Source organism: Eubalaena glacialis, chromosome 10 (assembly GCF_028564815.1).
Source record: "Eubalaena glacialis isolate mEubGla1 chromosome 10, mEubGla1.1.hap2.+ XY, whole genome shotgun sequence".
NCBI classification, from domain to species: Eukaryota; Metazoa; Chordata; class Mammalia; order Artiodactyla; family Balaenidae; genus Eubalaena; species Eubalaena glacialis.
Window position 1 is genome coordinate 113,247,539 of NC_083725.1, and position 22,176 is coordinate 113,269,714.

The 22,176-nt window shown below is 47.9% G+C and overlaps 1 protein-coding gene across 1 annotated transcript; it reads right to left on the reverse strand.

The window, feature by feature from the left end:
* Positions 1-13: 13 nt before the first annotated feature.
* Positions 14-21,745, reverse strand: LOC133098758 (speckle targeted PIP5K1A-regulated poly(A) polymerase-like). The gene is made up of 19 exons (XM_061201868.1): positions 21,646-21,745; positions 19,799-19,989; positions 15,747-16,062; positions 15,462-15,562; positions 14,155-14,624; positions 13,466-13,575; positions 13,191-13,301; positions 12,920-13,012; positions 12,476-12,550; positions 10,262-10,440; positions 9,000-9,158; positions 8,248-8,311; positions 7,949-8,091; positions 7,303-7,446; positions 5,246-5,375; positions 4,646-4,850; positions 707-879; positions 489-613; positions 14-251 (listed from the first exon to the last, which is right to left on the reverse strand). The coding sequence occupies exons 1-19, from the start codon at positions 21,725-21,727 to the stop codon at positions 93-95; spliced, it is 3,030 nt and encodes a 1,009-aa protein (XP_061057851.1). The 5' UTR covers positions 21,728-21,745; the 3' UTR covers positions 14-92.
* Between the last annotated feature and the right edge of the window lie 431 nt (positions 21,746-22,176).

Genomic DNA, 22,176 nt, shown 5'->3' on the forward strand with positions numbered 1-22,176 from the left:
GGGCAGGAAAGGATTCAATGTTCAGTTTCCTTTAATGACCCCCATTCTCCCTGAAGGGCAGGTGCAGGCAGCTAGGCGATGGCAAGAGATGTTCACTTGAAGATCTTGCCCTGATTGAAGGCTTTGCCCACATGCTGGAAGGCCCCATCCCAGGAAAAGTATTCTCGAACCAGCGTCTGGGTCTCCTCGCTGCTGGGATCCAGTTTCCGCCACGTGTATGACTCGTAGTCCACCTGCCAGTCTGGACTCAGCTGGGGAGAAAAGCCAGGTGGAAGCATGCGGTCAGGTTACTGGCCGCTGTCCCACCCCTGGTATCTCCAGCTCAGACACCCGTCATCAGACCCCAGGACTCCTGTGAACATGACAGCTCCTTCATGGACACATTCCTTGAACTCTGTGGAATGCCCACCGGCTCAGGAATACGAGTGCACTTCCCAAATCCTCGCCCCACCCTAAAGAGACAGACCCCTCCCCTGCACCTTCCTCACCGGAAAGGCAAGCTCCTGGCCTCGGAAGACCCAGACTCCAGAAATGGAGCTGCTATTGTTGGTTCCAAACAGAATGACACTGGCAAAGGCATTCTTCCTCAGTTTGTCCAATCGCTGGAACATTCCTGAAGGGCAAGGAAGAACATTCAGCCTTTGAAATCATGTCACCCACTACCTTGTCTCCTCCCTTCCCCTTCCCAGAGCCCCCCTCTGCTCACCGGTGATGAGGTTGCAGCTCATGAAGGTCTGGGTGAGCTCTTCAGGGAAGCGGTAGTCGGAGTACCACAGGGACCAGCCATCTTTATCAAAGTGCTCCCAAAAGTACGGCAGCGCCACGGAGAGTGTGTCCTCGTTGGAGTACTTGCGCTTAAATTCATCCAACACAAAGGTACTGAATGAAGGAAAAAAAGCAAGGAGATCAAGGTGGAGAAGGTCCTACTGCGGCAGCGGCAACGTTGCCTTGCTAAGAGAAGCTAAGGGCATTTCCACTCAAATTTACTGCTTTAAAGGTAGAGTCACTGGATTGGCAGATGTGTATCACCTTCCAAGGGAGGAGAGCTGGGGGGTATGAGAGGCGCCCAGGGCATTCCCTTATCCCCCCACCCCCAGCCTAAATATGCTAGGCACGTGGAGGGTGGGGCCCAGGATCTGCCCCAAGAAAGGCATGGCGAGCTGCTGCCCCCTGGTGGAGACTCACAGCGAGGACTCCTTTTTTTTTTTTCCTGGCCGGCCCCTCCCCGGGCTCTTTTCCATGAGTCACACTCAGTTCCTGACTCACCCAAGTCACTGCCCCCACCCCTCCCCATCACACAGGCCTCTTCGGGTTACACACACTATAATATGACAGCAATGTAAGTGAATGTTTGCAAAGGGCCTCCACCCCAAATCCTACACCCGTGTCCTTTAGTTACTCTGCCCAGAAACAAGTTCAAGTGACCTTTGAAGCAATTTGGCACACTGAGCCAAGGATGCCAGCATCAGAATAGGAGAGGTGCCTCCCCCCATGGTAGGGCTTCTGTTTTTTTTTTTTCTTTCCTTCCAATTATAAAAACACATACTGACTGAAGAAAAACACTCACTATGCCAGCAAACAAGGTAACTAATATTTTAATGTATTTCCCACTGGCAATTTTCCAAAGATGATGCCTGTAATTCTGTGCCTTACACAATTTGCTCACTTACTACTGCCTGGCTATCGAGAATGTTTTGCAGATGTTTTAATGGCTAAATAATCTTCTGCATGAATGTACCATAAATCTATTAAACCCCCTTATACTGAATGTTTAATTGGTTCAATTATTCATTAGTATATAATTAATGTCAACAAACCCTATAGTCAGAGAATGTTACCATCCCTCCCTTTACAAATAATGTTAAGTGGTGCGACTTGCTCACTGCTGCAATGTAGCAAAGCAGAGAATCTGTCCTTTAACCAGAGGTCCTAGGTTCCTTCCCAGATGCACATCAGAGACCTCATCTGAGGTGCTTTACTTCCTCAACCACGCAAATAGTAGGGCTGGGGAGTTTTTCTTCACTCTCTCCTGAGCTGTTTGAACTTTATTATTTATGACCATGTGTCCATTTTTCTCCCAAAACTGACCACAGTTGGGAGATTGGGATTGATATATGTATAAAAGGGATAACTAATAAGAACCTGCTGTATAAAAAAATAAATAAAATTCAAAAAACAAACAAACAAAAAAAAAAACAACTGACCACAGGCTCTTAACAGCTCCCAAAACAAGTTTAGCTGGAAGGCCTTAAAAGGACTAAAATTAACTCTGGACAAATGAGTCTTGTCTTTGAAGACATCACCTTTGAGTCATTAAGAATCCTGGGGAAAATCATCTTGGCAGCCCAGGAGTGCACCATAGTAATGCAACAAATAAGTACTAATAAGCATTCCCAAATGATGCAAAAAAAAAAAAAAAAAAGAAGTGCTGGGGCTTCCCTGGTGGCACAGTGGTTAAAAATCCGCCTGCCAGTGAACTTCTGTAGTGTTGGAAATGTTTTAAAATTGATTTTTCGTGGTTACACAGATCTATAAATTTAGTTAAAGGCATTGACCTATGTGATTATAATGACTGAATTTTATATGGAAAATTATACTTCATGATGGAAATTATACTTCAATAAAACTGTTTAAAAAAAAAAAAAAGAATCCACCTGCCAATGCAGGGGTCACGGGTTCAAGTCCTGGTCCGGGAAGATCCCACATGCCGCGGAGCAACTAAGCCCGTGTGCCACAACTACTGAGCCTGCGTGCCACAACTACTGAAGCCCGCCCGCCTAGAGCCCATGCTCCGCAACGAAGAGAAGCCACCGCAATGAGAAGCCCGCGCACCGCAACGAAGAGTAGCCCCCGCTTGCTGCAACTAAAGAAAGCCCGTGCGCAGCAACGAAGACCCAATGCGGCCAAAAAAAAAAAAACTAAAAAATTTATTTTTTTTAAAAATGCTAAGTTTATTAAAGATTTTAAGTTTACTGCCTGATTTATTTTATGCCCAGTGTACGGACCCAATATATGTGAATATCTCTAGCTATTAGCAGTACCTGTGTTTCGAGGGCGTACCTAATTTGGGTTGGTTATCATAGCTTACTTACAGATACCAAAAATCCTGCTCACTCTTGACCTGCCCCTGTGCTAGATTCAAGGTAATCACTTTGGTTCAGAAAGAAATATATCCTTAAAAAGCAGCTGCGTTGGGCTTCCCTGGTGGCGCAGTGGTTGAGAATCTGCCTGCCAATGCAGGGGACACGGGTTCGAGCCCCAGTCTGGGAAGATCCCACATGCCGCGGAGCAACTGGGCCCGTGAGCCACAATTACTGAGCCTGCGCGTCTGGAGCCTGTGCTCCGCAACAAGAGAGGCCGCGATAGTGAGAGGCCCGCGCACCGCGATGAAGAGTGGCCCCCGCTTGCCGCAACTGGAGAAAGCCCTCGCACAGAAACGAAGACCCAACACAGCCATAAATTAATTAATTAAAAAAAAAAAAAGTTAGGAGCTAAATAATAATTTAGATACAACATACTTTACTCCAGAATTTAAAAAGAAAAAAAAAAAGCAGCTGCGTTAGGAGCCTTCTTGTATGAAGTGCCTGGGAGTAAGAGCTCTCAGCTACACCCCAAGTTGCTCCCCGAATGGGGAAGCAGCGGTTCCTAACGGCAACCATCCAGTACTATGTCGCTTACAACTCCACATACTTCTTATGCCTACCACCAGTGTGTGCTCCTTCATTCCATATACAAACCACTACCAAATGGGGAGGTCAAACACTGTTGCACCCCAACAAACCAACTAGTGAAAGGATAGATGGCTTTAGGAAAGGCAGAATGGGCAAGAAAAACAGAAAAGAGAACTAAGTGACGTGACCATGGAAAAGACATTTCTCATATTGCTTGAAATTCGAATAAGGTGACCCGGAGCAGTGACTGAAGAAAGATTTGATGGTAAACAACTGGGCAAGTACTGGCTGTCCCACTTTTTTCACACTAAAAATCCCCCCTTTGCTGTATTTTTCTTCCAAGAACCCCTATGGTGACTGAGAAGAGGACACAGACGACCACCCCATTTACTTCCTTCTCCTTGCGGGGTTTAACTCCCCCACGCTGGGAAACAATAAACCAGACAGGCACTACGTAGCCATGGTCACCATCCTTTCTCTTAAAGTGAGCAATTTTTATATAGGCTAATGCATCAAAACAGCAAAAAGACAATCCAAGGATACTGACGTGGTGTCTGCTGCCTCAGCAAAGCCAGCAAAGCAGAGCAGACGGAGGCTCTCTGCGTCTTCCTCCTTCCTGCAGCCCTCCGTGTATCAGTTCCGAGCGGTCTCAATCTCAAATCCTAATGCGCGCACGCAAGACCAATCAATTCACCTCCACACCGAATTCTGGGCCCTGGGCCCATCTGCTTTCCTTGCTAGAAAGGGAGTTCTGATATCCTCAAATACCAGATGCATTAGGAACTTTTCTACTTTCAAACGTCACCCAACTCTTGATGGTAAAGTCAGGAAGCTGCTTTATTTGGAACTAAAATACATCTTTCAATTTTGTATGGACAACCTAAAATCCTAGGCCCTAGCAGTATGAGGGGGATGCACATAGGTGAGCACAGGCCTTCCTGGGTCCCATGCCCTCTACCCTCCAACATCCGTACCTCTTGGGCAGGTGAGCAAAGGGGTCCTTGGCCTTCGGCTCAGCAGCCAGCGCCTGCTCACATTCATCCAGCTCCTCCTCAGGAGCAGGGGCAGCTGCCTTCTTCTCCTCTTTCCGCTCGGCCTGGGGCTTCTGCTTCTCTTCTCGAGCAGCTTTCTCTTTCCGTGGGGTGTCCTTTTTAGGCTGGCTCTCTGCAAACTTTTTAGCTGGTGCAAAGGGAAGGAGAAAAGTCAATGTCTGGCCTCTTTCCACAACCCTCCCAAGCCAGGCACAAGCAAAGTAATGGAGGAAAACTGCTGGGTGGGACAACTAAGGGATCTAGACGCTACACTGCCTGCCACCAGTTCACAGTACGTCCTTGAGCAAGAATGCAACCCTCAGCAACAAATACACGTGCATCATGATTCTACATATTAACACAAATGAGTGGGAGCACGTGTGTGTATAAGACAAGTATCACAAAACGCTAGCTGCTACGTGCGATGCCCTACGTTCTGTGGGTCCACATAACCCGAAAGCTAGACAGGAAATCAAGGGGTTAAGACTGAGCAAACCAGTCCCCTGACCCTGCCTGCATGCTCCCCTACCTCCTCAGACTTACCATCAAATTGGGCCATTTTCTCACAGAGTTTCACCTCCCCCAAGACCGCCCGGAACTGGGGCTGGTTAATGCAGGTGAGGAACCAGCGGTTTGTATTAGTGAAGGCCTGGCGGAAAGAAGGCTCCAGAACCTGCCAGGATGCAAGAGTGGACATAAAGTCAGTGGAGGGAAAAATGCTGACGAGTTCCCAGTCAGAGCCCCTTGTTTCTTTCTACACCAAAGCTCCAACTTCCTTTCAGCCCCCAGAACACCAGCTTTCCCTGGAGGGCTACTGCCCACTTACCTTACTAATCTTCTCTCCTGCAGTCCAATCCAATTTAATGGATGCTTGGTCCCACCCTCTATTCACTATGAATCTACCTGGTAGGAATATTTATATTGTGCCTTACTCCTTTTACAAAACCATTTCATACCTATAATTTCACGTGTCAATAAAACTTAAAAGGTTGGGACCAACAGAGAGCTACGAACTACTCACTTTGCCAAACAAATAATGAAAACTATCTATATGAACTATGTGATACGTGAGAGATATATACATGCATCATCAAACTTCAGGAAGTAAATATTCAACAGCAAAAAAAGTTTATTTCAGAATAAGAGTGCTTAAACTTAGCTTCATGAAAAATTCATCTACCATTTTTTTCAGTTTGCCAAGATCAGAGGGAAAATACTCCTGTCAAGGGTACATCACAGTCAGTTCTGTAGGGCTGGTTCTGCAGTACTTGGGTTCAAATCCTACTCCACAACTTCCGGGCTACATCTCTTTCACCCACACAACAAGCAAAGACTCACTAAGATTGTCCTTGTTACGCCCTGCCACAGGCTCTGACACAAAGTAGGTGCTTTTTTCTTTGCTGTTATCACATTACTATTCTGGTCCAGCATCAGTCCAAGAGCTGTTTAGGAACCAGCAATATGCCATCTTTAACCCAATAACCTCAACAGTGATTATTACTACCTTGGTTTTATAGCTTCCACAGGGGAAAAAAAGAGGACTAAATGAATCCACATACACCCTCCCCCCAACAACCAGTAAGTACTGAAGCCAAGAACTGATCCTAGTTTTGCCTCCAAAGATCTTGATGCTGAAGCTATCACCTCTACCTCTGTCTTCACAACTAAGCACAACCGGGCAACCTGAGAAACATGGGAACAAACTAAACATATTAGCTGGCAAACAGAAATTAAGGGCAACAGAACAGGACCAAACTTCTCAGAAGGAGGGAAAGCAGTCGTGGTGTAAGAAGACAGGGTAGAGGGTCTGTGGAAAAAGAGAACCAGGCACTTTCTTGACATAAGAGAAGCCATTTTTGGCCTAAGCCATTTTGTGATCTGAACCTGGCTGTAATACTTGTCCTTAAACAGGTCTTTGTAATTAATGATCTTAAGGGAACAAAAGAATGCAGAAACTGGGAATTCCCTGGCGGTCGGGTGGTTAGGACTCCGCGCTTCCACTGCAGGGGGCACGGGTTCGATCCCTAGTCGGGGAACTAAGATCCTGCATGCTGCATGGCGTAGCAAAAACAAAACAAAACAAAACAAAAATGCAGAAACAACTATTATCAGGCAAGAGAAGTAACAGCAGCAAAGACAGTGTATCAGTAGTAAAGATCAGCCTGAAGCCCTCAACCACCAGATCAACTGGAACCTAAGGGATGATGATGATGACATTTTCTGACCCTCATGACTTCAATCAGCTAAAGCTCAGACTCTGTCAACCACCCAAGGCCCATCATGAGTATGCATGTACCCTTAGCTTAAAACTTCCCCAGTTTTGCTGTTGAGAAAGATCCCTGGTGTTTTCCTTACTTGTTGAAAGTAATAAATCCTTCCTTATCCTCATCTTTTGCTTGGTTGGGTCTTTTGGCTCAATGCCCATCAAGAGACAAGCCCAGTTTTCCGGTAACAGTGGTACTCAATCCTGGAATTCCTAAAGACTAGCTGTTGCCTCAGACTCTCTCACATCAGCAGGATACTGATAACCTGGCAGACCTGTCACTCTGTTTCTAATCCCCACCTACCCTCTGTCAACCCAGATTCTTTATAAACTTCACCTGTTTATAAAGCCACAACAGGGTGCAGACAACTGTGATGTCAGCCAGTGTCACACGTTCGCCCACCAGAAAAGTCCTTGTCTTCAAGTGAGCATCCAGCAGCCCCAGAATTCGCCTCACCTCCTCCTTTGCATTCTCTGTGGCCTATTGATTTAAAATGATCAGACTTGGCAGTGGGTACCAACCCTTGTCCCTGCCCTTCTCCCCCAATAATAGAACTAAGGTAGCTATTCCACTGAGTCCTGGCTCCTTCCAAACGTATCGCAAATGAAGCTCTCAATGTTAAATTTCTTCATGGCGCAGTCTGGCTTCATTTCCCACTGTATTGATCGTAGGCATATATCTTTGAATTTTAGAAGGAACCTTAGAGGTCATCTGGTCTAACCACTCCCTTACCATTTGGTACAACCTTTCTAGAGCAGAGGCCTGGCCTCTCAGACCTCCCACCTCCACTGGGTCTGTCTGACAAAGAATCCAGATACCATCAACAGCCCAGTGCTCCAAACTGCAAGCTCGAAGATTAGGTATTTATTATCCACATATTCTTGGCATCACCCTTCCTCAACCGTTTTTATTTCTTCCTCCCTGATGCTGAGGAGCTGACACCACCCCTGCTCTTGGCTCCTCCCCAAGCTCCAAGGCTCACCTGCTTGTTGTGGTGCATGATGCCCAAGGTGGGGAACACCCAGGTACTGGCTGGGGGAACTATGTCGCTATCAGCAAAGCTCACCCACTGCACCACCTGGGCTGCTGCTTCGGGAGTACTTCCCCGCAGCTCCTCGTTGCTCACTGCAGAGGCGGAACATAAAGGTCAGAACTTTGGGGCTGTATCAAAGCCAGTGCAGGTCCCTGAAAATTCCTCTCCTTGCCCGCTCCAGCTCCCCTCACCCTCTCCTGCACCCCATCACCTCCAGACCTTCCCATTCCCCAGCCACTGCAGATTACCGTAGTAGGCAATGGCATTGCTCTCGAACACACAGAATCCATCGTCACCCTCAAAGGCTGGAACCTGGGGACAAAGCAGTCATAAGTAAATATACAGCAGTTTCTCACTAGTCAAGCCCAGGGACTCAAATCGTTTTGAATAAAATTTTTTATATAAGGCTGAGAACCCTTGCTGACCAAACTCTTGACACTATCTGAAACTCGAGAACCAAAATTGTATGAGTAACTTACCATCCCCTACAATCTGAACTCACATAAGAGACCCCCAAAATTTAGATATTAGATATTTGTATATAATCTCAGTCAAATAAGCAAAAGGCAAGAAACCCAAGTTCTATATTTCTGTCTATATTATCCCAAGTATTATAGTACTCCCCCACTGCACTTGATCTCTTCTACATGTAGCATGGTTATTCGTCTATCTCTGTAAGCCTCTTGGGGCAAGAATTCTACTCATAGCAGATATTTGATCTATTTGCCCTGAAATCAGTCAAAACTGATCCTCTCTCCCACAAATACAAAGAAGCCTGTGAATTTCATAGGAAGTGAGTGAACAGCTCTGTACTATTTTTAACAACAAATAAATCACAACTGTCTCAAAATAAAAGTTTCTTTAAGTCTCTGAAACGTGAAAAAAAAAAAAGTAACATGGAAAGCTCCCTTTTAAAGATGGAGGTCATCTTCCGAGTGATGGAATCTCAGTTCTCCTTGGGTTCTCAGGACCAAAGGCCCCTCTCCACTTCACTACTCACCTTGCCAGCAGGAAATTTATGGAGAAATTCGGGGGTGCGGTTGGTTTGGCCAAAATGGAAGTGGGGTGGTGCGGAGAGCACGCGGACCTGAGCCCCGCTGTACTGAGCGGCAATGAGGGCCTTGAAGGCCCTCCAGTTTTCGGGATATGTGTACAGGGTCTGTGGGGAAAAGGCGGGGAATAAACCATTAATGACTAGAAGGGTCCCAGTCCTAAGTGTTACCCGGGAACAACTTCCCCGAGTAGTCCCAATCTGTTTCGACTCACTCTTTTACTCCCTTTGGTGAACCAAGTTAGTTCTTAAGTATCTGCAGTCCTGTGTAATCAGAGTCCTCCAAAATACGAGGACAGAACTACACACCAACGGCTAAATAAAGCTTGTTGACAGATGTGACCTTCCGTAAGGACGTCTCTGGAAGCGTTCTCTTCCCCTCAAATACATCTCTAAGAAACGCAGAACTTCTATAGATCCCTCAGACTCCGTCGGCCGACAAATACACACCCCTCCCTTCCCAGAGCCCTTGTTCATTCATTGATGGTCACTGAGCGCCTGCTTACTCTACTGAGCCGCTCACCCTTCAAAAGCATCACCCTTGTTTCCAAGACACACACACCAACCAAGACATTTCCAAGTCCCCCTCCAAACAGCCACGAAGAGACCGAATGGCATCTTCTCTTCCTAAGCCAACTCGGTCTCCCTAAAAAAACCTTTCATTCCTTGTCACGCGTAGCATCCCTCCGGTCCTGTCCCGCAGTGAGTTCCCAGGGGTTTCCTTCTCTCCTTCTATTAACGTGGCCAGCGGGGTCCAACTGGTCTGACTCCAGCGTCCGGAGGCTCCTCTCGCTCCCAAACCTCCCCGCGGGACGACCCTTAACCGTGGCCAGCCGTACGTGCCCACAAAGACCCTCCTCTTCCCGTCCCTCCTGTTGCCCCACAAAACGGTCGCAAAAGTTCTGTCAACCTGCCCGGATCCCACGTCTCGAAAAGGTAACGAACCGAACTCCGTTCTCAGGTCCCAGACTGCCAGGATCTGGCATCCCTTTTCTCTTCTACCCCAGACCCTTCCACCTCTTTGGCCTCCCAGAGCCCCAGCCTCAGTTCCCCTCCAGGGCCTGGAAGCCCTACTCTCCAACAGTACGGTCTCTAGACCCCGGATCAGTTCCCCACTCGGCTCCAGAAACCCTCTGACGCCGGCTGGACCCACTCCGGCAGAGGATGGCGTCGGATAGGGTGACCTGGATTGCCAGAGCCGGCAAACTTACCCCAGCCGCCATGGTGATTCCGCAGAGAAAGGAGGTGGGGCTCTCCGCGCTGCCGCAAAGTAAGCCGTCAGGGAGAGAACGGTGGGGGGGGGGGGGGGGGAGAGCCGTGGAGAAACAGCAGCCGGAAAGCGAGGACGGCATAGAAGGCTTACGCACGACAGTTCGGTATCCCGCGGCAGCTGAAAGGAAACGGGAGGTGGGGCCTGGGGCCTGCGCGGAAAAAGCTCGCGCCTGCGCGGTGAGTGACGGCCAATCCGAGTCCCGACATGGAGGTAGAAGGCGCGGAGGGTGGGGAGACTGTGAGAACTAGCTGGAAAGCCGCCCCTCTGTAGCTACGTGGCAGAGCTGCCAGCCCGGCATCGCGCCGGGCCCCAGAGGCGTTTCCCTCCGGGTCGCGGGGCCCGCGGTGATTTGATGGAGGTCCTGCCAGACCCCTAACATCGTGGTTGTGTGACACTCATAGGAGCGGAAGCAACTGCGTGGAGGTGGCGGGGTGCCACGTTCCTTTTGTTCCGGCTCTTTCTAGAGAGCTTGTACATCTAACCCGAGCCCAAGTCCGAAGCCCTCTGTAAAAGTGAGGTTTTTTCTATTAAACGGCCTTGCAGCTCAAGGATGCTGCTACTGCTTAGAAGAGGCACTAGTCCTCGGGCCTGCAACAGGGGAGGGGCTGAGGGAGAACCCAGCCACGTCCTGTCACCCCGGAAGGGCTGACAATTCAAAGGATGGGTCGCCCTTTACCCGTGCTCAGATCTGAACCCAATTTAAGAACAGGATGAATTCTATTAAGTGAGAGAATGAAGAACCCTGAATCCAAATTTCAAGCCCTGTCACCATTCATAACTCTGGTCAGTAAGGTAAATGTGGAAGCAAACTTGGTACTTCTCAGGTGCTGCTCAAGCCACCCACCCAGCACTCCATCTTTCCAGAACTCTACTGAGTGGGTCCAGGTGCCAGACGCACACTCCTCCTGGGCTCAGAAGGAAACATACTGAGAGACCTATTTTAGGGTGGCGAGAGAGGGTACCTGTGAGAGGCTGCATTAAGCACTGGGGGGAAGGAGGATTATTACCAGGTGGAAATTAGCGGAAACTAGTGTTTATTAAACTAGCAGCTTTATTGCCCTTTAGGGTCCCCATCTTCACTTGAGCAGGTTTCGAAGTGCTTGAGGGAGGAAAACCTGCAAGAAATGATGGAGATCAGGGAAGAGGCCTTGAGAATCCCGGAGTGGGGTCACAGTGAGAGTCTGGTCAGCCTGGGAGACAGACACCACGAAGGTCAGGAGTGGCTCGGCCCCTGGCGCCTGTTCAGTACTGCTCAGGCCTCTCAGCTGCCGGGTGACCCGAGCCTCAGTTGCCAGCCACTCTGCTCCTGTGCCAGCACCAGCTCCACCTCCTTCCTTGATTTGCTGCTGCAAGCGTCTTCGGGCACGCCGCCGCCCCTGCCACACTCGGTGGCACAAGGCACAGCGCCAGCCCACCGAGGAGAGCGACGCCCCCTTCCCTGCCTCGGCCCGAGACCCTTCTTGGGCTGCCTCAGGTCCTTTGGGCCCCTGCTCAGCCAGCGCTGTGGGGCCTGACTGCCCCTCTTCTCCAGTGCCTAGATGCCTTCCGGTCATCGGGGCCGGCTCCCCTGGCTGCCCAGGGCTCCTCATAGCCCAGTCTTGCACCGACTCTCCAACCTCTACCACCATTTCTTCCACCCCATCTTCACCGTGGTCCCTTGCACATCCCTGCTGCTCCTCCTGCCCCTCCTCACAGCTTTTTTTCTGTCCGTCTAGTTTCAATCTTTTGCTTGTCCCTCCCTGGGGAGGCTCCCTAGTTCCACCTCCCTCTGACCGCAGTCTCTTGGTTCCCTGTTCTATGTGGCACCCCAAAGCTTCCTGTAACACCTGGGCCAGGGCAGCAGTGAGCTGGGTGAAGGGAGCGGGGGGTAAGGGGATGGGTGTTGCAGACAGCAGGGAGCTAGGGGAGCTGGGCTGCAGAAGGGGAAGCAGCCCCCAGTCCCGACCCCGGGAGGAACGGCACTGGTACTGGAGGCTTCGGCAGTAACTGGCTGCCGCTTGGCAGCAGTTCTGTAGCCGCCCGGCCACCCGGCTGGTCACATTGGCTGCCACATTGTGACTCAGGTCAAAGGGGTCCTGGAGATTCATGGGACCGAGGCGCAGACCCTCCCAGAGATTAGAGGGCAAGCCCCCTGCCACAGGCAGTGCCTGACCCTCCCGCAGGGACAGCAGTGAGCCACGAAGATCCCAACAAGAGACGCAGGAGAAGAACTGGGCCAGCAGGGAACCTGGAGGAGGAGAAAGACCAGGAAAAAGGGGTCACTTGGAGGCCAGAAGTGAGATCAGCCCTGTGCCAGAGCCATTCCCTTAGCTGGACTTTCTTTTTCCCTCCCAAGCGGCTCAGAAGAGTGCCAGAGCCAGGCTCCTCTGATCCCTATAAACAAGAGGTCAGACTTCTCTCCCGTGGTGCCCCAGATACTGCCCCTTCCCCTTGCCAGCAGCATGACCTTGGGCAAGCCACTTAATTACTCCAAGGCATGGTTTCTTCATCTGTAAAGTAGCAAAAACAATATTAGCTATCCCACGAGGTTGCTGTGTGCCAGTAACTGTGTCATTAGCACCATTTGTTAGTCCTCTCCCAGGCTCCCCAAACTCACTCAGGGACTCCTTATTGGTGCTGGGCTCCAGTCTCGAGGCATCCCTGGGGAAACTACAGTCCCAGCCATCAACCTCCACCTGTTCGCCCTCACCTATGAACGTAAAAAAGGTGAGGGTGAGCTTGGAAGCAGGAAGATTAAGGGGGGCAGGGGAGGGTGGATATGGGAGTGATAGAGATCTCATTCCCAGGGAAGCTCAATATGTCTAAGTGAGATGAAGAAGAGAGATGAAGCTCACGAGACACAGCGGGTGGAGGCCGGGCTACTGTACCTGCTTTCTGGGTGAGCTGGGACACAGTGGGCAACACAGGAGGGTCCCTGGTCTGAAGGAAATAGATCACGAGCAAGGTCAGGGCGTAGTTATTGAGAAGTGGGCCACTCCCTGGGTAAATAATCAATTCCGGTTAGATTAGAGGCGGTTCTGATACCCTCCTTGGCAGTTTTCGCAACCCCAGTTCCTGTACCTGCCACCTTCCTTCTCTCCCTGAGTCCCTGCCTTTGCCCCGACACGAACACAGCCCCAAGTCTGTCCTGATTCATTCTCACCTGACAGCCCTCGACCCTGAGCCCAGCAGCGCAGAGTGTACACAAGGGGCCGTACTCGCCCATCCAGCTCAGAGCAGAGGCTCAGGAAGCGGGAGTTATGCAGGGCCAGCCTGGGACAGAGGGGGGACAAGGGTGTTAGGGCTCAGGAACCTATCACCCCCAGCTCTCATTCCAGGCTTGTGTAATGGGGGCCAGCTGGAAGAAGGCCAACAGAGGGTTTCCCGAGGAGTTTTCTGACATGGTCTGGAGAGAGTATATACAAAAGAACATCAAATGTGTCTGGGAAACACTACATCCTATAAGTGTCTTAAGACAGTTACAGAGCATGTTATTGTAAGACTGATCAGAGCCTTTACTATGCAAAGAAACAAAGATAGGAAGGGAGGGAGGAGGAGGAAAGAGGAAGTGGGGGAGAGGGAGGGAAGGGAGAAAGCTGCCTGTGTTTAACTTAGCATTTCCCAATGCTAAAACTTATTCAACCATGGAACTCTTTCCTAAATCCTTAAAAACAGCATCCCAAGAAACACACTTTCCAAACATTGAAATGAAAGCCAGACAGGAGATGAGCATCAGAAAGAGAGACAGGACCAAATAAGGACAACCTCAAGGCTCAGCTGGTGCAAGGCGCCCTCCTCAACCTCCCCAGAGTGCCCATCTGGCCTTCCCCGCCGCCCCCCAAACAAAGGTACCTGTTACTGAGGGAGATGTCACCGTGGAGACCTGAAGGCCGATGGCAGAACTTGACCACAGGGCGTCGGGCAGAAGGCACAGTTTGGACTCGGTACACTCCAGGGACGCAGCCCCGAAGAATGGATCCCACCAGCTCCAGCATGGCTCCCCCTTCTGCTTTCTCCCCCTTCAGGGCCTCTGCCAGTTCCATGGCCTTCCCCAGGTCCCCCTCTCCCCGGTCCTCCTGCAGTGGCGAGGATGTGGGCAGGGACTGGGGAGAGGCGAGGGTCTCAGAGGCCAAAGCAGAGTCTGGAGTCCGGGGTGCCAGGGAGGAGGAAGGGACTTCACAGTCCAGGGCTTCCGAGTCTTGGGGAGAAGCTGGAGGCTGTGAGTCTGGAGGGGAGGCTGGGGTGCAGGCCAGGGCTTGAGGGTCCAGTGGGGATGCAAGGGCCGAGTCCAAGGATGGAGATTCTGCAGCCTTTGGGGCTGGCTGTGGATGGAAATGAGCTGAGTAACTGCCTCACCTGCAGTCCCCTAACCGGGGAACATTCCATCCCTAAGATACATCTATTACTGCTTATTATGTGCCAGGCCCTATTCTAAAGGCTTTATAAATATTAACTCATTTAACCTTCACAAGCCTTTTTTAATATTAACCTTTTAATGCCATAAAATAAACGGTCAGTATTTTACAAAAACGTTATTGTCATGAAAAACAAAAAAAGGCAGAGGAACCGTTCCAGATTAAATAAGACTAAAGAGGGAATTCCCTGGTGGTCCAGTGGTTAGGACTCCAGTGCGCTTCCACTGCAGGGGGCACGGGTTCGATCCCTGGTGGGGGAACTACGATCTGCAAGCCGTGAGGTGCAGCAAAAAAAAAACAAAAAACCTTTTGTGGGCGAGAGATATATGGGAACGCTGTACTTTCTGCTCAATTTTGTTATGAACCTAAAACAGCTCTTAAAAATAGTCTATTTAAAAAATAATGACCCTTTCCTATTCCCAAGGCAGGATCTGTACATTACATGTTAGAAAACACAGATAAGCAAAAACATAACCCATTATCTCCCCGAATAAGATATTATGCATGCTATTTTGAAATCTGGTATTTTTCCTGTTACAAATGCCATTTATCCCATGTTGATTCATTTTATCCTATCCAATATCCATACACATTCACATTTCTCCAATTATAATAACCCTTTCAGGCAGGTCCTATTACCCCCATTTTATAGATGAGGAACTAAGGCACGAGAGGTCAAGTGCTTGCCCAGAGTCACATGACCATTTCCACTGACTCTTCACAGCTGCCTCCATGGTCACATACCTGGGGCTCGTCCAAGTCCCCCAGATCCAGGAAGAGGTCAAGATCACAGCCATGGACGTCAAAGCTGTTTATGGAAGAGCCAAAAGGATGGACCACACAGCCTGGGTGCCGAGCAGAGAATAAAGGTCAAGAGACATTGCAGGGAGTAAGTGGTGGAAGAACAAAATGGGGTACAAAGATGGAAAAGCAGGCAAATGAACACCACTAGCTGAGGGAGGACTGGGGATGCAAACACAGGGGAGGAAGGACAGGGAGGGCTCAGACACAGTGAGGGAGGTGACTCACCAGGGAAGAACTCTGTGAAGACCTCCTGCACCAGGGCCACCACGAGGCTCCGAAGCTGCCGCTCAGCCTCAGACAGCTCCCTCAGCCCCACGAGCTTCACCATCTGTGCCTCCACGTCCGGGGCCTCCGCTAGTGCTTTTGCCAGCTGGTGACTGTCGGGGGCCACTCCTTTGGGGGACTTGGAGGCTGGGCTCTGGAACTCTTTCTGCTCCCGTGGCCGGACCCTCAGGCGATGTCCTCCCAAGCTGTGCTGGGGCTGTGAGAGGACAGCTTCCCGGGCACCCATGTCCCCCATCTCCACAATGGCAAACACTCCCTGTCAAACCACAACAGGAACAATGATGATGGTTTTGGAACCTAGAATCCAAACACATGGTCTGACAGTGGGTGAGAATCTTTAAAATGGGGACCACCATATGAATTGGGAGTATTTGTTTGCTGTTTCCATAACATCAGGGAACTTATTTTATTTATTTATTTATTTAGGCCACGCCTCAAGGCTTATGGGATCTTAGTTCCCCTACCAGGGATTGAACCCACGCCCTCGGCAGCGAAAGCGTGGAGTCCTAATCACTGGACCACCAGGGAATTCCCATCAGGGAACATATTAAGAAAAGCAATTATCTCCTTCACTCAAATCGCATACATTTTATTCTCACCCAAGCCTGCCTCTGAAAAACCTCATTTTACCTATTTTATAAAACCCCAGTCTTCCCAATGACGTTTCACTGGTAATACTATGACTCACCCCCTAACTTCTCCTGCTTTAATTAGACTCTTTTAATATTAAGAATCCATGTAATGATCACTGTGTTAGGCATAAATATAAACACATAAACCCTATCTTCGACGAACTTACCAGCAATATGACAGCAGTGCTGCTATGATTTGGTTGAGTTTAATGATATTCATTGGGTCATTTTTTAAGGCAAAACGTTAGCAGGAGCAGAAAAAATATAACTGCTCTGGCAAAAGGCCATATTTTTTTATATTCTCTTCAGTGGTAAAGCTAGAACCTCATCCTGCTTATACAAAGGTACTCTCTACAGTAATCAAGACAGTGTGGTACTACTGACAAAACTTTAGTAGACTCACTAAGAAAAAAAAGAAGCCTCTGATAAATAAAATCAGAAATGAAAGAGGAGAAATAACGACGGATACCACAGAAATACAAAGGGTAAGAGAATATTATGAATATGAACAGCTATACACCAACAAACCTACAAAGGGACAACCTAGAAGAAAGGGACAAATTCTTAGAATCACACAACCTTCCAAGACTGAATCATGAAGAAATGGAAAACCTGAATAGACTGATCACGAGTAAGGAGACTGAAACAGTAATCAAAAAGTTTCCCAAAAAAACAAAAGTCCAGGACCATCAAAGACTTAATACATATCCTTCTCAAACTATTCCAAAAAATTGAAGAGGAGGGAACACTTCCTAACTTATTTTTACAAGGCCAACATCACCGATACCAAAACCATACAAAGACAACACAAAAAAAGAAAACTACAGGCTAATATCTCTCGGGAACATAGATGCAAAAATGCGCAACAAAGTATTAGCAAATCGAATACAATAATACCTTAAAAGGATCATACACCACCATCAAGTGGGATTTATTTCAGGGATGCAGGGATGGTTCAACATCCGTGAATCAATCAACAAGACACATACTTTAACAAACTGAAGAATAAAAATATCATCTCAATAGATGTAGAAAAAGCATTTGACAAGATTCAATACCCATTTATGATAGAAACTCTCAATAAAATGGGTAGAGAAGGAATGCACCGCAACATAATAGAAGTCATATATGACAAACCCATAGCTAACATCATACTCAATGGTGAAAAACTGAAAGCTATCAGAAACAAGACAAGGATGCCCACTCTCACCACTCTTATTCAAAACAGTATTGAAGTCCTAGCCAGAGCAATTAGACAAGAAAAAGAAATAAAAGGCATCAAATTGGGAAGGAGAAGCAAAACTATCACGATTTGCAGTTGACATGACTTTATATGTAGAAAACCTTAAAGACTCTACCAAAACCCACTAGAAATAATAAATGAATACAGTCAAGTTGCAGGGTACAAAAATCAACATACAAAAATCTGTTCTCTTTCTATATGCTAACAATCAGCCAGCAGAAAGAGAAATTAAGAAAACTATTTACGATCACAACAAAGAGAATAAAATACCTAGGAATAAATTTTAAGGAGGTGAAAGACATATACACTGAAAACTATAAGTCATTTTTGAAGGAAACTGAAGAAGACACAAATAAATAGAAAAACATTCCATGCTCATGGATTAGAAGAATTAACATTGTCAAAATGTCCTAAGGCAATCTACAGATTCAATGCAATCCCTATCAAAATCCCAAGGACATTTTTCACCAAAACAGAACAAAAAATTCTAAAATTTATAGGAACCACAAAAGACCCCAAATAGCCAAAGCAATCCTGAGAAAAAAGAACTGGAGATATCACACTCCCTGATTTCAAACTATATTACAAAATCATAATAAGCAAAACAGCATGGTATTGGCAGAAAAACAGACACACAGATCAATGGAACAGAACTGAGAGCCCAGAAATAAACCCACATGTATATGGACAATTAATTTACAACAAGGAGCAAAGAACATACAATGGAGTAAGAACAGTCTCTTCAATAAACGGTGTTTGGAAAACTTGACAGCCACATGCAAAAAATGAAACTAGATCACTATCTCACACCACACACAAAAATCAACTCAAAATAGATTAAAGACTTGACTGTAACACTTGAAACCATAAAACTCCTAGAAGAAAACACTGGCAGTAAGCTCTTTGATACTGGTCTTAATATCTTTCTAGATATGTCTCCTCAAGCAAGAGAAACAAAACCAAAAATAAACAAATGGGACGACATCAAACTAAAAAGCTTCTGCACAACAAAGGAAACCATCAATAAAATAAAAAGACAACCCACCAAATGGGAGAAGATATTTTCAAATGATATATCTGATAATGGGCTGATATCCAAAATATATAAAGAACTTATACAACTCAACCAAAATTTTAAAAACAAAAAGACTGGACTTCCCTGGTGGCACAGTGGTTAAGGATCCACCTGCCAATGCAGGGAACCTATGAGAGCCATATGCCAATAATGACAGAGCAGGAAAACAGTAAAATCTTGGATGGCCCAGGTCTGGACTTCTTGTTATAAGAGAACAATTGAACCCTGTTTGTTTAACCTATTGTGAGTCGGTTGCTGAATCCAATTTCTAAGAAAAACAGACCCCATGGCGTGGTAAGAGAAGACCTGGGCTGCTAAGTAGATTTGGGATCATCTAAGCCCACAAAACCAGAGTGTAGCCTCAGAGCTACAATATGACCACGGAGCACAGCACCACAATGGCAAACTTTTTCCAGGGGACTAGAGACTCTGACAAAAGGTCGGCATGGAAGCAAGACAAAAAGGACCACAAAGAACAAGTCTGTTTGTCTTGCATTGTCCAGAGGACAGGGTGTTCTGACCGATGACCTCAGTACCTTTCAGCATAAGTTAATAAACTGCTAGCTGGTTTATCAACCAGTCTCTTGAAGGGTTAGGATAGATCTCCCAATGGTATGGTCTTAAAGCACCCACTTCACTGTAGTAGTTACTCATTTAATTGTCTACTTCCTCCACTAGACTGTACGCTCTATGCAAGCAGGCACCATGACTACCCTATGCACTACTCAGAATGCAGTTCTAAGCAGTGCCTAGTACAAAGTTAGCAGCTAATAAATATTTGGCAAATAAAAGACTGATTGAATAAATAAATGACCAACAAGTTCCCCAATGACTAATTCTGACGAACTGATAAAATCCAAGCAGGGGTGGGGGGCGAGGGTGAGAGACTCACAAAGCTGGACTAGCCCAAGTACTGGAGTGTCCACTAAGGGCAAGCCACATTAGGAACCAGCAGAAACAGGCTGCTGGTCTCCCTCCCCTGTTTCTTTTGGTGTGCAGGACACCTGACCTCATTCTTTACCCCCAGAGCCACTCACTCTACCTTGTCCTTGTCCATGACAACACTGGCCACAGGTCCAAATGCCTGGAAGTACTCAGAGAGCTGAGTAGAATCCACATCCCGGGGAAAGCCACTGACAAACACGCTTCGAAGTCCCTGGGCCTTTCGAGCAGCTCGTAGTTCTACCAGGTGCCGGTGCTTCCGGCCTCCCAGGTGGGCCTCTAGGCTGGGTCCTGCAAAGACAAACGTGAGGACAAAAACATCCGAATTGCTCTTCAGTGCACCTACCCCGACTCTGTTCTCGGCATACCTAGATCCTACTGATTCTTCCAAGCCACAGAAAATGTGACCTTTGAATGACAAAGTCCTGGCTCCTTGCAGCTTCCTCTCTTGTCCATTTGTCTATATAAAGCATTTTAAGTGGTTCCCAGGAGAACTGGCTGTACACAAGTATTTCTTTTTATTTTTTTTTAATAGAAACACATTTCTTTTTTTTTTTTTCAATTTCATTTATTTTTTTTTTGGCTGCATTGGGTCTTCATTGCAGTGCGCGGGCTTCTCATTGCAGTGGCTTCTCTTGTTGTGGAGCGCAGGCTCTAGGCGCACGGGTTTCAGCAGTCGTGGCACGTGGGCTCAGTAGCTGCGGCTCGCAGGCTCTAGAGCGCAGGCTCAGTAGTTGTGGTGCACGGGCTTAGTTGCTCTGCGGCATGTGGGATCTTCCCGGACCAGGGCTGGAACCTGTGTCCCCTGCATTGGCAGGCGGATTCTTAACCCGTGCGCCACCGGGGAAGCCCCACAAGTATTTCTTAAACCATCTACAAGTGCTAGGTAGAGCAACACCTGCACACTGTAAAGAAATTAACAGGTAACTTATCTAGGTCATTTATAGAAGAACTAAACAAATCAGGACCCTAGACTATTTCCCATTTATCATTTCTGGGTATAGTACAGAGATTACAAGTGCAGGATCAGAAGTCACACTACCCAGAATCAAATCCCAGCTCCGTCAAGCTGTGCGAAATCTTGGGCAACTTACTTAACCTCGCTGTTCATGTCTCCTCAGGTATAAAATGGAGATAATAATAGTACCTACCACATTGATATTATTCATACATAGCACTTGCCTGAGAGTCTGGTACATGGTAAATGCGGGAAAACTTAGCTGATTTTTAAATTTTTATTACATTTTGAGTCAGCTGCTTGATGTCACCAATGTATATGTGGGGCCAGAGAAGACTATCCTGGATTTCTGGCTTGCCCTACTGGACAAGTGATAGTGCCATTCACAAAGGAAAAGGAGAATGAAAGATCATGTTTAGGGGAGATTATGATTCCAGACTTCAAAAGTGGAATATGAGGTTTCATTGAGCCTCTTGCGCTGTCATAAAAGGACCTTGTCTCCTTTTCCAAACCCACGTTCCAAACATGCATACCATGCTACTTCCCCCATCTCTGCCTTTGGGAAGCTCCTCTGTAGGGCTTCCCTCACTTAATTACTACCTTCTCTGTGATCCTGAAGCTTTCCAAACACATCTATAGGGTACTGAAATTGTCTCCATCTCTAGGTGGTGAGCTCCTTCATCTCTAAATCCCCTCTCCCCGCGCTAGAGCCCAGCGGAGTAGCAGGCACAAAGGGAATATCCAGTAGATGACGGTTAAAGAGGAAATAAAATAACGAAACTTCTGTCATCGAGATTTCGGATACTGGGAAGCTGGGGTGTAAGGTGGTGGGACTCTCCCCCACTCTGTAATCCCTTCGGACAGGGGAGAGAAAACGGAGGTGAGACCCTACCAACCGACTTGGCAAGAACTATGACCTATAACCCTAACTTTCGCTAGGACCCAAAGACGAAAGCCCATAAACACCCCCCTCACTAGCCACCGCTTACGGTTGGCCGTAGTGACGTGGCAGAGGCAGCAGCGGAAACCCCCGCGAGGCAGCGGTTTGACATCCGAATCCACCGCAGCCATCACAACCGTCCGGTACTAACAAAATGCAACCACTTCGGCCACGACCGGAACTCACTTCTACAAGTTGCAACACGCTGGGAAGCAACTTCCGCCCGTCCGATAGGAAGTGACGTAGCCGTCGCCCAATCGCGCGGTACACTCCTCCGAAAACCGAGCTCCTTCCGCTCGAGGTTCCGTTTCCAGCCCGACTTAAGTCTCTACCAGCTTTAGGAATACCATCTACGATGCTTATCTGCATGCAGTAAGCCAATTGGTGTGCTCTGAGCTGTTCAGACGTTGATTGGCCCAAAGGTCGTGAATATTCATAAGGCAGCCACAGAGTGTGCCGGGTTTCTTGCCGGGCCCGCCGCCTGACGGCCGGCGGTTTCCCTGCTGGGCGGTCGAGAGCAGGCTGTGTCCTCCTTCAAGGGGCAGTAGAGACTGTATCCTCAACCCCATATTTACCTAGT

Bases quoted from the DNA above. Each gene is read 5' to 3' on its own strand.
- LOC133098758 (XM_061201868.1), bottom strand. From the start codon at position 21,727: ATGGCTGCGGTGGATTCGGATGTCAAACCGCTGCCTCGCGGGGGTTTC. The intron at 14,625-15,461 runs GTATGTGACCAT...TTCCATCCACAG, and splicing joins GGGACTTGGACGAGCCCCAG to CCAGCCCCAAAGGCTGCAGA. The intron at 13,302-13,465 runs GTGAGAATGAAT...TTATTTACCCAG, and splicing joins TCAGGGTCGAGGGCTGTCAG to GGAGTGGCCCACTTCTCAAT.